Genomic DNA, 15,309 nt, shown 5'->3' with positions numbered 1-15,309 from the left:
TTTATGTCACAAATATTTGTCTTCTCAAAAATGAGAGGGATTTCTGATGTGGACAAAGTTAATTTAATCTTGTTTCGAGAAAATAATGTTTGTGAATTTTTTTAAGGATAAAAACTCTCCTTTGCAGCCAAAAAGACAGAATTAATATCAAAATTTTATATTTTCTATAAAAAATTTAATTTAATATTTTGAATAATTGCTCCTAAAAAAGTTCCAAAATTAATAGTTATATTTTTAGAGTCTTAAGAAATATTGTTAAGATATTTAAATGAATTTTATTAAAAAATATGAAAATTTTAATATTTTTACAAGGTTCATTTTTAAATACTTCTATAGACAAATCTTAATCTTTTATTTTATTTTATTTTGTATAAATGGTTAGTATTTAAATGAATATCTTGCTAATTAAGTTAATAGTTTTTTGATAAATTTTTTAAATGAGCTATATATATTTAAAAAAAAAAGATTAAAACCTATAATTTAATACGTTATTTATTGTGTTAATAATAAATTATTTTCTAAAAAGTATTAGACTTCTTACTTTACTTTAAGAATATTAGCATTTGCTTTTTATAAAGTATTTATAATAAAAAAAAGAACTTGTGAATATTTTTAGTATAAATAATTTTAATTTTAATAAAAGCATTTTGTAAGAGACACTAGTTAATGATATACATACAAACTACAAAGAGTAAAGTCCCGAAAAAAAAAACACCTACAAAGAGTATTTTCAAGCAGATAACAAGTGCTGAATTCTAGCCCAGAAAAAAAAAATTTAACAAAGGAAAAAAAAAAACCGAAAAACAAAAACGTATTATCTCTCATGGTTGGATATTAGCTGTCACAAGTATATTTATGACAATATAAAATATAATAATCTTACGTAACTATTTATCAGTATTTTATTTTCTTTCAATTTTAGCTTTATAAAGACACACGCTTTGACATGTTCTTACTCTCTTCCTCTTCTTCCTTACTCCATTCCTTTCAACAAACTCTTTGTATCTTCTTATTCTTCTAATCAGTAATCACTCTCTTCTTTTCTTCCATTTAAGAGCTTCTCTTAGCATAGTGTTGCTAACTGTGTGTTACTTTATTTGTTATTACCATATTACCCCTATGCTAGAAGACATAGATACATGGTAAATGTGACATTTTTCTTTTCCTCTGTTCTAGCTTTTGGAATTTTTGTGCAAAAGTCTTAGAAATGAAGTACTGATCACGGACACTGCTTAAAGTTTGAAGCTTTACAAGCTTTTAAAGATACCCGCCAAAGCATTTGAAGCCATATCACTCACAAAAGAAATAGAATCAAAGGCTTTGTTCTTTTTTTTTTTTGGGCTTCTTAAGCAACCATTTTTCTGCTGAAAGCTCTTTCTTTCAAAGTCATACATACATAGATGATAGCCAGCTCCTTCTGCAATGCTGATTCTATGTTTCCAGTAAGCTCTTACTCTTAATTTCATTTCAAATATAAAATTATTTTATATTATTATTATTATTTTATTTTTGCATTTTTATTGTTATCTTTTGTTTCATGATAAAGACCATGTTAATAAGTGGGGCTTCTCATTATTGTTCTAGGAAATATTGAGAAATTTTTATGTTCAAAAATCAATGTTGGAGTGTTTTGTTTTTAAGGTTCTAAAATCTAAATACTCATCGTTCTAGCTACTTGAATCACTCAAGAATGTATGATCAGAATTGTTCTCTTTCCTAAGTACACATGCAATAAATGAGTGGTTGGGTTTTATATTTATTTATTTATTTATTTTATTTTTTAATTTTTGCACCCCCAAACACCAAAAGCTAAACGCAAACTCTGAGCTTTCTCTCTCTGGAATACTCCTTGTCTTATTGTGTGATTTATTTTAATTGCTCATGTGTCAATTGAAGATATAGTATCATTTTAACATTAGTAAACAAAGTAGTTGGGATGATTTTATACGCAAACATTAGATTCACTTGTTCACATTAATTTGTGTAATGTGTCTGTGCAATGTATACGTGTGTGACAGTGGAAAATAGTATACACAAATGTTCTTTTGTCAAGAATATCAAAAAACAAAAAATAAAAAAGTTCTTTTGTCAAAGATCACAAATTGTGGGTCCACCATATACTGTTTTTGACATTTGAGCTTCTTCTTGGCAACGACACAAAGTTAAAAAAAAAATTAAAATATAAATAAACAATAATAATAAACTTTTTTGGTATGGTGACTACAATTATTAATTATTATGATCTTTGACAAACTTCATTGCAAGCTGTGAGTAGTTTTCTGAGCCGTTGAATTATGTGGATCAATGTTTGTGATAGTGAATTGGGTGATGTGTGATGACCCTTTGGCCCTTTTCAAAAGAGTTTTTTCATGTGTGGTTTGAATTGAATGCATGGCTGCTTCATTTTTTCTTTGGCTGTTCATGTTGCCTTATAGTACTCTCTATAGCATCATGACAATGGGGGCCACTTTGATTTTTTGGGTATGGTGTAGCTGTTGCCTGCTAATGTTTCCAAGTTTATCAACTATTTAATGAATGCTTTATTATTATTATTATTGAAAAGAAACGGCAAAGAAAAGAAAAGAAAGAAAAAGAAAAAGGGGGGCACCGATTATGACATTGTTTGTCTTTGAAAAGTGGGAGGAATGAGGGTTATTCTGACCAAAAAACATTGCATGTTTTTATGATATATTTTTAGATATGAGACTTTGATCTTATTATTATTATTATTATTATTATTATTATTATTGCATGCATGCTATGCTGGATTTGAATAAAAGTTCAAATAAACTATTGAAGGGAATTCCATTGGAGAAGAATGATAAACTTCAATTATGTTATAGCATTAATTTCACCCTGTTTCTTTTTAAAGTCATGAGATGCACTTCATGCTTTTTCCACTTTCATCTCTTTTAAATGTGCAAAATAATTTTTGAATTTTTCTACATGTATATTTTAGCTAAAATAAGTGTTCCCTTGAGCTTTGGTTATGTCTAATTGGCCCATGTGTTTTCTATATGTGAAACTTTGAAATCCTAGATTTGATTAAATATATGTTATTTTTGTTAACAATTGATGAAAAAATATATTAACATGGTTGATTTGCACATTTGGAAAGATTTAGTGAATTATTTTGCATATATTTTTAAATTTACGAGTAAAAACATGCTCATGGTGGAAGTGTCTAGGGCTGAATTCCAATTAATCCTTTCAATACTACCAATTGACATGGATTATGCTTGGATCCTTAAGTTCACTTTTGGCTAGGGGATAGTGGGATACCAATTACCGAATTCAAAAAGGATAGCGACGAATAAAAGGGAACGGGAGCACGAGTTATCTAATTTGTGCTAATATTGATTTATTAATTTCTTTTAAATCATTTCCTTAATTTATGAGTTCAAGTAGAATTGCATAGTTGTTTCTAACCAAAAGTAGTGTTATACATATTTCAGGGCAACTCAATGTGCATTTGATAGTTCCTTTTATACTTAATTTTTGTCTTCAATTTCTTCAATGGTGATTGATTCTGATACAAAATTATTATTATGCCACCAGAGAGAAGAGGGGGTAGATGTTAGAAAGATGATGGGACACAAAAGGAGCCCATGTTCTGTTGACCAAAGCAGTTATACTTCTATTGAATCTAAAAGGCAAAAGGCTAATGATTTATCAATCACCGCAAAGGTTTCTTTCTTTCTCTCTTTTTAATCCTTTTATTATTCTTAGCTCTTGGCATCATTGTATTATTCTCTGTTGCTCTTTACAATATCCAAGCTTTAATTTACATTTTGAAGTTTTCAATGGGAAGCCACAATGGTCATAGTGTATGAAAATTAGAAATGCATTGAACAATTTCATTCCTTGATGTTTAAAGTAGTGATATATCTATGATTTTTGTCGATGATACCGAACTTCCTTTTTATATTTCCTATTGTTTCTGTGAATAGGAGAGGAAGGAGAAGCTTAGTGAACGAATCGTTGCATTGCAGCAGCTTGTTTCACCATATGGCAAGGTATACATGTTTGAAGCTTCATTGATGTTTTATGTAGCATATTTATTAGGCTTATTATGCTTATTTATTTGCCTTGTAATGCAAGAATAATAATAATAATAATAGTAATGCAATAGTATTTTTTTTCATTTATTATGCCTGTTAAAGTTTTCAACAAATTCAATTGTTCTAAGTTTCTATGAGTCTAAAGGTATCCATAATTTTCACTGCAGACAGATACATCTTCTGTCTTAGAGGAAGCAATGCAATACATAGGTTTCCTTCATAGACAAGTTAAGGTTTGGACATTCTTTCTAAATTGTTCTGTGTATCTTGGCAATTATTTCATGCACAACATACATGCATGCCATACATTATTAACACCTAAATTAAGCTGTGAAGTGTTTCTGATGTAAATTTCTTGATCACATACTTCAAAAACATGTTTCAGCATTCAGCCAAGATATTTTTCATTTTCAGTGAATCTGTGACCATTGCATGTCATATCTAGTGACATTTCCGACACAATTCCGTTGCAAACTGGAACATGACTTGTGAATTGTGATCTTATGCAAATAAATTTTCTTCCTTTTAAACAGCTTCTTAGTGCCCCGTACCTTGAGAGTTCGGCCGCAACCAAGGATCCGGTAAGCATAACACGAACACTTGGTCAGTCACACATACAACGAACGATTCCGGCATCAAATATGGTTATAACAGAATTTGTGATTTCTTCTTTAGGGTCTGGAGCCATGCAGCCTGAGGAGCAGAGGGTTATGCCTTGTTCCTGTCTCACTAACAATTGGAGTTGCTGAGAGCAATGGTGCAGATATCTGGGCTCCCATCAAGACCACCACTTCGCCGCCGAAATTCGAGAAGGAGGCCGCCCAATTTCAGTCATAAATTTGGTCAGCTAAGCAGCCTAAAGGAGGTTGTAAATTGCTATGCTCCCTAAGTCAGTCTAGGTGGAATCATGGTAGCTATAATATATGATATATAGTTAAAAGTATTAAAAGAAAAAAACTTGGTCAAGTAGCTGCTCCATGCCTTGAAGATTTTAAGCGGGTGATGGGGTATAAGCTTTTTAATTTAAGGCATATATATGTAATCCTTAATTCACTATGCTGATTAGTTAAGTGTATATTTGAAAGTTCTAGCTGTATAATAATTATTCCATGTACTGATTAGCTTAATGAAAGTCTTTCCTAGATTTAATGGAAGGTAAAAATATATAATATTGTGTGTTCGTGTATTTATCTTCCATCCATAAGGTGGTTATTATTGGATTGAGATTATCTATCTTACTCTTTTTTTATTTTTTTCATATTCCATCCCGAGGAATTGGATACGAATTTTTTTTAACGAGGGTTTAGCTTTTTATGGGTGGAATATAAATGAGAAAAAAAGATTAAATTTTTTAGGGTAAAAAGGTGAAAAGTTGGATAGCATTAGTTTAAATAGAAAATAAAAAAAAGTGCATCAAATAATAATTAGGTCGTTCAAGATTTTGCATTTCAACAATTTAGTCTCTAAAAAAAAAGTGACAATTACATCTCCTAGGAAAGTAGACGTTGGACACGTTACATTCTTCCATCGGTCCATTAGAGAGAAATGAAAAGGAGTTGTTTTGCTGTTCCACGTTACATTCTTCCGTCGGTCCATTAGAGAGAAATGAAAAGGAGTTGTTTTGCTGTTCCGTTCTTTGACGTGAATTGTCGTGTTTGTTTTTGCCACATCTGCAGTTGGACAACGTCGTTTCCAAATTTCCCTTCTATATATTTGTTTCATTTTGGCTCTTAATCTCTCCAATTACCCTTTGTTTTTATCCATTAACTTTAAGGGGAGAAATTGAAGTAAAAGAGTCTTGGCTCAGTGCAGTAACAAAAATAACGATTCTTCCTTCAACGTACCAACAAGGAAGAAGACGTCGTCAAGAAAACCAGTATTAGTGGAGACATTCTCCACTCAGGTAAAAAATGTTAATGCTTTTGTCAATTATTGTATCCCTGTCTGTTTCTTTCATAGTGGTCCCAGTGTTTTAAACAAATCGTTTAATCTTCTGCAAAGCATAGTTTTCAACTTATTTTATTGAGTATGACACATTTTGTCGCATTATTTTTTATGCATTTCTTGTATCTTTTTGGGGCTTCTGCTTATTTGTTTATGATTGCTGAAAGTAGTGATTAGCATAAACACTAGTATCACCTTTGGTATTATTTGTCATAATAAAAAAAATACAAACATGTTCTTGATTCTTTAGTTAACTATTGTCCCAATATATTCAAACAATAATTGTGTTTCTACATAGCAGATAGAGGAATTTGTTGTTCCTATGTTCAACCATGGGAGAAAATTTGTGAGAAACAAACGGAAAAAATTGAGTTACCGAGATGGGTTAGTTGAGAGGTTTCCAAAGATGGATCTGGACCTTATCAACTTCTATGACTTGAAGGAATTGTTCAAGAACTTGGGATACGATGCTTACAAAGCAATGATGTAGTTTGATCTGAATGCTACTAATTTAGAAGTCGGTTTGCATCCTATTTTTGGAGACTGAGAGATCAATGCTTTAAGGGAGCACAAAATGCAAAATAAGGAGTGTGAGGAGTTCTATATATATTTTGAGCATCATATTCTTAGTGGTAAAGATGCTATAGGCTGTGATGAAGCTGATAATCTTTCTATTTCTAATTATAACACTGATGATGATTGTTATGAGAGCATTGAAGATGAGCTGTACAAGCCCCCACCTCCTGATTTTGGAGAATTAAACACTGATATCGAAGAGGATCATGTAAGAGAGATGAAAAAGAAAAAGACTACAGATAGTAACCATTCTTCAAAAGGAAAGAAAGTTGCTAATGAAGAGAGTCCTGATATTAGCAAATTATCCTGTAATAAGAAAAAGAAATTACCATGAATGATATATATGAATTTCAATTCAATGGAATACTCTAAACTCAAAACATAAATTGAATTAGCAATTACCCTATAATTTGGGTACTTTAAGAACAACCTATTTGGATTTTCTACTGTTCCAGACTTGTATATTGTTACATATAGCTGACAGTTATACATGGAAGCAATTTTATTGCTAGACTCTCTTTTGTATATTAAGTTGCCCCTATAATTCCATCCGCTCCCTTCATTCCTTTTTCTTTGGCATCTCTTGCTTCTTGTGCTTCCAGTGCTATTTATTATGCGGTGTGTTAGGATTATGTAGCAGAGTTTTAGGATGAATAATTGGAGATTCTTCACAGTTAGAGTTTGGAACATGTTAAAATCAAATAACATTGAAGGACCAATTTGTCCTCATCATTTTAAGTAAATCCAATGTGACATTTAATGGATACCTCATTCACGTTAATAGTACACATCAGAAGAGCCGTTAGTCTTTACATTAGGAACTAATAAAAGGTTATAACATGTCCACATTTTCTTTCCCGAAAGATGTAATTGTCACTTTTTTTTTAGAGACTAAATTGTTCGAACGCAAAATTCTCAGAAACTTAATTGTCAGTTTACTCAAAAAATGTTAATCATCTAATGTTTTACAAATGGGATGGGAATATAATAGTGGGACATGTGATCTCTTTCTGTTATATATAGGGGTGGCAAGCGGGGAAGCCCGCCCCGCCCTGCTAGAAGCCCGTCTTTTGGCGGGATGGCCCACCCCGCCCCGCCTAATGAGGCGGTCCTAGAATCTCACCCCGTCCCACCTAACTGCGGGCTAGCGGGCTGGCGGGTTAAGTCCGCCAAAGCTCCTCTTTTTTTTTACTATTAACTACTAAATAATATATATAATTTCACAACCATGTTAATAAATTTATAATTTCTAAAGGCATAAAAAAATTATATTTTTTATATTCACAAACATTAAAGTCTTTGTAATTATAAATATTGTAAGACCCGGTTAATTAATGGCTAATTAACCCATAAATGAGAATTTATTCTAGAAAGCCAAGAATGTAATTTTTATGGCTTAATATGATAGAGGAGATTGAGACGAGAAATTCGGTACCAATTTTATAGAAATCGGACCAAGATTGGACCGAACGGGCCAAACCGGTCCAACTGGACCTAAAGTGGGCCCTTGGCCCAACTAAACTAAACCAAACCCTAGTTTTCAGCACTCTCTCTCCTCATTTGTTACACACACACACGCTGAAATGGAGTGAGGGAGGGGAAGAACACTCTCTCAAACTTCTCTATCTCTCACTTGATCTTCAAACCACCATAACTTTTGATCTAGAGCTCCGATTGCCGCACCGTTTACGGCCACGCGTTCATCGCGGAGAGCTCTACAAAACCCATACAACTAATCTTGAGGTAAGCTATGTTTTGCTCTTCGAAATTCCAGCTCTTGTTTTTGAGTTTCATGGGTGAAATGTTAAGATTTTGGGCTCTTTGATGTTATAGGACCCAACTCTCTTGAAGGAGAAGGTTAATCTTATCTCTTTGGACCTTGGGTGTGGTAAAATTCTCAACCCTAGTGTAATTTGTTGTTCTATGATGATTGGGTATTGAGATGTTGTGTATGGGTATGATGATTGTGGCTTACGTTGTGTATATGTGAATATTGGAGCTTGATTGGTGATTTTGGAAAGCTTGAAAAGGGAGTTTTGTGTGATAAAATATGTTCTTGGAGGTGTTGAGACCTTGAGAGCTTGAGGAAAAGTGATTTGGAAGTACTCCGGTTGAGCTTGGGAAATCGGCTAAGGTATGGTCTCGGTTTCTCGTATCTAATATGTAATGTGGTAGGAAATACTTAGGCTAGAGACCCTAAGATAGGCATTGAATTGATGATGTTGTTGAATGGTTGAGATATATGATGTGATCATATCTGTGATTATGAATATTGATGCCTTGATTGTGTGATATATGAGAAACTGCATGTTGTGATATATGCTTGATGAATGATTGAGGTTGAATTGGTGGGTGGTACCATGTTGATGGTGAGTATGATGATGATTATGTATAATAATGTTTGATTTGGAAATGGTATTATTGGAAATTGGGATGAGGAAGGATGTGTGATATGATATTGTGTTTGCCCTGTACCCATTTGATTGAGAAGTGTTAAAATGGTTGGACGGTGGTTTTGGGAATTTTGGTAAAGTGTCAATGTGTGAGTTTAGGATGGCTTGATGTTGATTTTGGTACATTTTGATTGATTTAGAAAAAGGCAAAATTGGCATGTTTTGGTTAATTTTGAAAAGAGTTGAAAATGGTTTGTTTTGAAAATGGCACCTTGTGGTTTTGTATGAAAACATGGTTTTTGGGCATATTTTGACGGGACATAACCTGGACTACGGATCCCCGTTTTGTACCAAACTTGTTTAGAAATGAAATTGGATCCGGGATGTCCATGCCATTGGACGAACGGGTGGAAAACGATTTAAAATGAGAAAGTTATGTCCGTCGAAAGATTGGGGGTTGAATCTGTGAATTCTGCAGCTTTTAACTTAGAAAATTTTTAGCAGAATGACCCTCCGCGCGTAGGCGCACTTGGCGCGTATGCTCCGTTCTTCAAGAAAGCACCATCCACGCGTGCGCGTGGTATGCGCGGGCGCGTCGATGCGCTGCACCAAATGCCCAGCTATTTTCCCGAGAGTTGTGCCAGAGTTGTGCCAGTTTTGTGCCTGGGGCGCAAGAGCACCCACGCGTATGCGTGGCTAACGCTTGCGCGTCGTTTGGCTATTTTTCAACACGCGCGTTCGCACGTATGACGCTTGTGCGTCGATGAGTTTTGTGGCCATCCACGCGTGCGCGTACGCATGACCCTGTTTTCATCCCAAAGTTGATTATTGAGTTTTAAAAGCCAAATTTCATACTTCTAAGCCTCCGATCTCAATGCTTATGTCTTAAATCATTATGATATGCCTAGCAATGAGACAAGGAGCTAGTGAGTGTGGTAACTTGCGAGTGAAGTAAGGGAAAAATGAATGATCAATGAGGATCAAAGATGATTATGTGAGATGCGGAGGATGGCGGTGGAAGTGCTTGTTATGCCATGGGCCGAAGGGCCGTAATTGTTAATGAATTGGCTAGTTATGGATTTAACCGTGAGCCGGATGGCTGAATCATTGCCGTGTTACGGCGGAGCCATGATTATGGCTAAGTATAAATGCATATATGCTGTTGAATGAATTGTGAATGTTTTCACTTCCACTATCGGAGATGAGGGTTTCCCTGGGAGGAAGCAGTGGCTAGCGACCAAGTGCTCCAGGTTGAGACTCGAAGCTCTTTTGACCCTATGTCGTCAGGGTGGCCGGGCATTGTGAAAGCCCCGGATGAGCTCACCCCCATAAATATTCACCAGTGAGGGTGATGGATATGGATCATGATTATGATCACGATTTGTTGAGTATAACTCGAGTTGGGGAGACACGACAGAAGGACAGTCCAATGGTTAGCTACCAGGACTTGTCGGGTTGGCTCTATAACTGACAGATGATATCATCAGCTACTAGGGACAGGCATTCATCATATGCATACTATATGAATTGTTTGAGATTGCCTATTTGACTGCATATTACTTGGTAATTGTCTAAATGCCTTATCTGTTCCTATTTGTATATCTCTTGTTTGATTTAGCTGTGTTTGCTACATTATACTCCTGCTGGTGGTTGGGAGATATGAAGGAATTGGAAAGGGAAGTATTAGTTAGACTGAAGGATCTTTAGTCAGTTGCCACTTATGGTTTAGCTTGTTTATAAGCTTTGATATTATCTGGAGGAAGTCCTAGGATTGCCTTCGGCTTTTCTCTATTATTACCTGTTATATATGGGGAACTGTTACCATGCTGGGGACCTCTGGTTCTCACCCATGCGAATTTTGTGGTTTTCAGATGCAGGACATGAGGTTTCTCGCTGAAGCATGCTGGAGACTTCTGGATTAGCGAAGATCCTTTGTTCTCGGGACTCTGTTTTGATTTTATGATTTCTCTTAGATACTTTTATCTCCATTAAATAATACAAACTGTGATGACTCCTCTTATAGGAGTTTTTGGAGAATAGGTTCCTGTATTTGTGTCCCTTTGGGTTTCCTTTGGGATTTTCTTATTTTATTATATGTATATATTGCTATGCTCGGACCGGTTATCTTCGCAACCGGATTTTGAGTTTTGATATTCCTGTTTTTGACACTCTTTCGTATATATATAATTCTCGCGATGGTTTATTTTTGTTCGCTACGTTATCGATCGGAGTGTTGCGCTTTTCGAGTCACGATTTTTGTTTACCCCTTTTTCCTTCAAAGGCTCCTAGTTATAAACATCATTCATACTACTATACGTACTAAATTTTTATTTTAGAGGTCGTAATACCTTTCCATCTTTGAATTATGACTTAAGCATAAGACTCTGTATGGTAGGGTATTACATTACGGTATCAGAGCAGTTCGTTCCTGTAGAGCCTGAGGGACGGACTGACTATTCTTCTGTGCATTCTCTATATGTGTGTTATGTGCTGTTAGTATATCTACTTGATATAGTTGGCATAAACGTTCATGAGCATGCATTTGGGACTTTGAAGCACTAAACTTTCGATATTGAGACTGATCAACTTAATATCGATTGTTTGGTGTGTATAGGAACCAGATGGCGCCTCGTGGACGCGGTAGAGGCCGTGGGATAGGTCATACGAATGCTCGTGCGCCAGAGATTAACCCTAATGACCCGGTGAACTTTATGACTGCATTGGAGAACATGGCTGCTGCTATGCAAGCCACTGCTGAGGCTCTTGGTCAACAGATGAACAACCATGGTAATGACGGAGGTGGAGTTCAGGGCCCGATGACATTGGCAAACTTTTTGAAGGTTAATCCACCTAAGTTCAAGGGAACCACTAGCCCGACTGAGGCCGATACATGGTTTCAGGCCATGGAACGAGCACTGCAAGCGCAGGTGGTACCTGAAGGGCATCGTGTGGAGTTTGCTACCTATTTGCTCACTGGGGAAGCGTCGCATTGGTGGCAAGGAATCCGACGCCTCTTGCAGCAGGGTGACGATTATATCACCTGGGATGTCTTCCAAGAGGAGTTCTATAAGAAGTACTTTCCGACTTCTGCTAGGACGGCCAAGGAGCTTGAATTATTGCAGCTGAAGCAGGGTACTATATCCGTATCTGAGTATACTGATAAGTTTGAGGAGCTGTTCAGATTTTCTCGTATGTGTCAAGGGACTCCGGTGGAATATGAGGAATGGAAGTGCGTTAAGTATGAAGGAGGACTTCGGAGTGATATTTTCAGCTCAGTGGGACCAATGGAGATCATGACTTTCTCCGAGTTGGTGAACAAGTGTAGAGTTGCTGAAGAGTGCGTGAAGAAGGCGACTGCTGAGAGAGGGAGTCACAAAGGATCATTTCCACAGAACCGAGGGAAGAGCTTTGCACCTAGAGGTCCACCTTTCAAGAGGGGAGGTTCTTTTAGGAGGCCCAACAACAACAACTCCCAAGGGAAAAGGTTTGGGAAGCAGCCTCAGAATGATCAAGCTTGTACTAGGTGTGGAAGTCACCATCCGGGAGCACCATGCAAGGCCGGATGGGGATTGTGCTACAATTGTGGAAAGGCGGGGCATAAAGCCACAAATTGTCTGGAGAAGCAAAAACAAGGTGCCGGGAAGGCACAGCAGACTGGTCGGGTGTTCACCACTTCAGCTATAGGTGCTGAGGGATCTGAGGCACTTATCCGAGGTAACTGTGAAATAGCTGGTCAAACTTTAAATGCTTTATTTGATTTGAGAGCATCACATTCATTCATTGCATTTGAGAAAGTCCATGAGTTATGATTGAAGATCGTAACCTTAGGTTATGACCTAAAAGTGTATAATGCTACCCATGAGGCCATGGTAACTAGGCTAGGATGCCCGAAAGTTTCGTTTAGGTTCAAGCAGCGTGATTTTGTCCATAACTTAATCTGCTTACCGATGATCGGTCTTGATCTTATCTTGGGATTGGACTGGTTATCTGAGAACCATGTCCTGCTTGATTGTTCTACAAAGTCGGTGTACTTTATGTCGGAAGATACAGAAGGGCCGGCCGTGGTGAATAATTATTACTTGAATTCGATGATAGTGAACTGTATTGGAATTGAATGTCAGGGTATCCTGTTGTTAACCGTGGGTGTTTCGGGTGATGATCAAAGGATGGAACAGATTCCGGTGGTGTGTGAGTTTCCGGAGGTGTTTCCCGATGACATTGATGAATTTCCACCTAACCGAGAGGTCGAGTTTGCTATTGAATTGGTGCCTGGGGTGGGACCAATCTCAAGTGCTCCTTATAGAATGTCACCGTTAGAGATGGCCGAGCTAAAGTCTCAGTTAGAAGACTTGTTGGGTAAGAACTTTATCAGACCAAGTGTTTCCCCGTGGGGTGCTCCAATGTTACTGGTAAAGAAGAAGGACGGGAGTATGCGGCTCTGTGTAGATTATAGGCAGCTGAACAAGGTCATGATAACGAATAAGTACCCGTTGCCGAGGATTGATGATCTCATGGATCAGTTACAAGGAGCTGGGGTTTTCTCCAAGATCGATTTGCGATCCGGTTATCACCAGATAAGGGTGAGGGGAGAGGATATCCCTAAGACCGCTTTTAGAACTCGTTTATGGTCATTTCGAGTATACTGTAATGTCTTTTGGGTTGACGAACGCTCCTGCAGTATTCATGGATTATATGAACAGAGTGTTTCGTCCGTTTCTGGATAAATTCGTTGTTGTCTTCATTGACGACATACTAATTTATTCCAAGACTGAAGAAGAGCATGCGGAACACTTGAGGATCGTGTGCAGATCCTAAAGGAGAAGAAACTCTATGCGAAACTGTCTAAGTGTGAGTTTTGAAAGGGTGAGGTGAAGTTTTTGGGTCACGTGGTGAGTAAGAAGGGGATAGTTGTAGATCCAGCTAAGGTGGAGGCTGTGATAGATTGGAGGCAACCAACCACAGTAACTGAGATAAGGAGTTTTCTGGGCTTAGCTGGCTATTGTCGAAGGTTCATCAAAGGCTTTTCGCAATTAGCCTTGCCGTTGACAAAGTTAACCCGCAAAGACACACCATTTGTTTGGACTCCTGAGTGTGAGGAGAGCTTCAGGCGTTCAAAAAAAAAGTTGACCACTGCACCTGTGTTGGTGTTACCTGAGCCGAACGAACCGTTTGAGGTGTACTGTGATGCCTCACTAAAAGGTCTAGGATGCGTGCTGATGCAGCATCATAATGTGGTGGCGTATGCCTCACGGCAGTTGAGACCGCATGAAGTTAGTTACCCTACGCATGATTTTGAACTCGCTGCGGTCGTGTTTGCGCTAAAGGTGTGGAGGCATTACCTCTATGGGGTTAAGTTCCAAGTCTTCTCCGATCACAAGAGCTTGAAATATCTCTTTGATCAGAAAGAGCTTAATATGAGGCAGAGAAGGTAGATGGAATTATTGAAGGACTACGATTTTGAGTTGAATTACCATCCAGGAAAGGCGAATGTAGTGGCAGATGCGTTAAGTCGGAAGTCGTTATATGCGGCTTGGATGATGCTTCAAGAGGAGAAGTTGCTCAAGGGATTCGAGAGTCTACAAATTGGTGCTCAAGAAGTATCTGGAACTTTGTGTTTGAGCCGATTAGAAATCTCGAGTGACTTTAAGTCCGAACTCCTAAAGGCTCATGAAAATGATGAAGCGTTATGGAAGGTGTTACCGGCTATTGAGCAAGGGAAACAGTGGAGAGTGTCGGAAGAAAAAGATGGGTTATGGAGATTCAAGGGTAGAATCATTGTGCCGGATGTTGGCACTTTGAGGCAAGATATCTTAAAGGAGGCACACAAAAGCGGATTCTCCATTCACCCGGGAAGTACTAAAATGTACCATGATTTAAAGGCGATATTTTGGTGGTCAGGCATGAAGAATGATGTGGCGGAATATGTTTCAAAGTGCTTAACTTGTCAAAAGGTGAAGATTGAACATCAAAGACCTTCCGGGATGTTGCAACCTTTAGAGGTTCCGCAATGGAAGTAGGAAAGTATTGCAATGGACTTTGTGTCAGGATTGCCAAGGACTAGGACTGGTTTTGTTGTTATCTGGGTGATTGTGGACCGACTGACGAAATCAGCTCACTTTTTACCCATTCGGATGACTTACACCCTTGAGGAACTAGCACGGTTGTACATAAAGGAGATTGTGAGACTTCATGGCGTACCGGCTACTATAATCTCTGATAGAGATCCTCGCTTCACTTCGAGGTTTCGGAACCCGACTAAGCTTGAGTACGGCTTACCATCCTCAAACAGATGGTCAATCCGAGAGGACGATCCAAACACTAGAGGATATGTTGAG

General features: G+C 37.3%; 1 protein-coding gene across 4 annotated transcripts; it reads left to right on the top strand.

Moving 5' to 3' along the window:
• Nucleotides 1–649: 649 nt before the first annotated feature.
• Nucleotides 650–5,247, top strand: LOC112783219 (transcription factor bHLH153). Of its 4 annotated transcripts, none has more exons than XM_025826039.3 (6): nt 650–1,442; nt 3,559–3,687; nt 3,951–4,016; nt 4,229–4,294; nt 4,595–4,642; nt 4,737–5,247. In XM_025826039.3, exons 1-6 carry the CDS (start codon nt 1,401–1,403, stop codon nt 4,896–4,898), a joined length of 513 nt encoding a protein of 170 aa, XP_025681824.1. In that variant the 5' UTR covers nt 650–1,400; the 3' UTR covers nt 4,899–5,247. The 4 variants fall into 4 exon arrangements, with proteins under 4 accessions (XP_025681824.1, XP_072087523.1, XP_025681823.1 ...); XM_072231422.1 differs by having other exon boundaries at nt 748–1,442; nt 4,229–4,288; XM_025826038.3 differs by lacking the exon at nt 650–1,442 and adding an exon at nt 1,930–2,481 and having other exon boundaries at nt 4,229–4,288.
• Nucleotides 5,248–15,309: the final 10,062 nt, after the last annotated feature.

The sequence above is a fragment of the Arachis hypogaea genome, chromosome 20, assembly GCF_003086295.3.
Source record: "Arachis hypogaea cultivar Tifrunner chromosome 20, arahy.Tifrunner.gnm2.J5K5, whole genome shotgun sequence".
In the NCBI taxonomy this organism is placed as follows: Eukaryota; Viridiplantae; Streptophyta; class Magnoliopsida; order Fabales; family Fabaceae; genus Arachis; species Arachis hypogaea.
This window is presented reverse-complemented; position numbering and strand designations above follow the sequence as displayed.

Excerpts from the sequence above, each read along its gene's own strand:
- LOC112783219 (XM_025826037.3), top strand. The coding sequence starts at position 2,392 with ATGGCTGCTTCATTTTTTCTTTGGCTGTTCATGTTGCCTTATAGTACT. Across the intron at positions 3,688-3,950 it reads ATTTATCAATCACCGCAAAG|GAGAGGAAGGAGAAGCTTAG; the intron begins GTTTCTTTCTTT and ends TTCTGTGAATAG. Across the intron at positions 4,643-4,736 it reads CGGCCGCAACCAAGGATCCG|GGTCTGGAGCCATGCAGCCT; the intron begins GTAAGCATAACA and ends TTTCTTCTTTAG.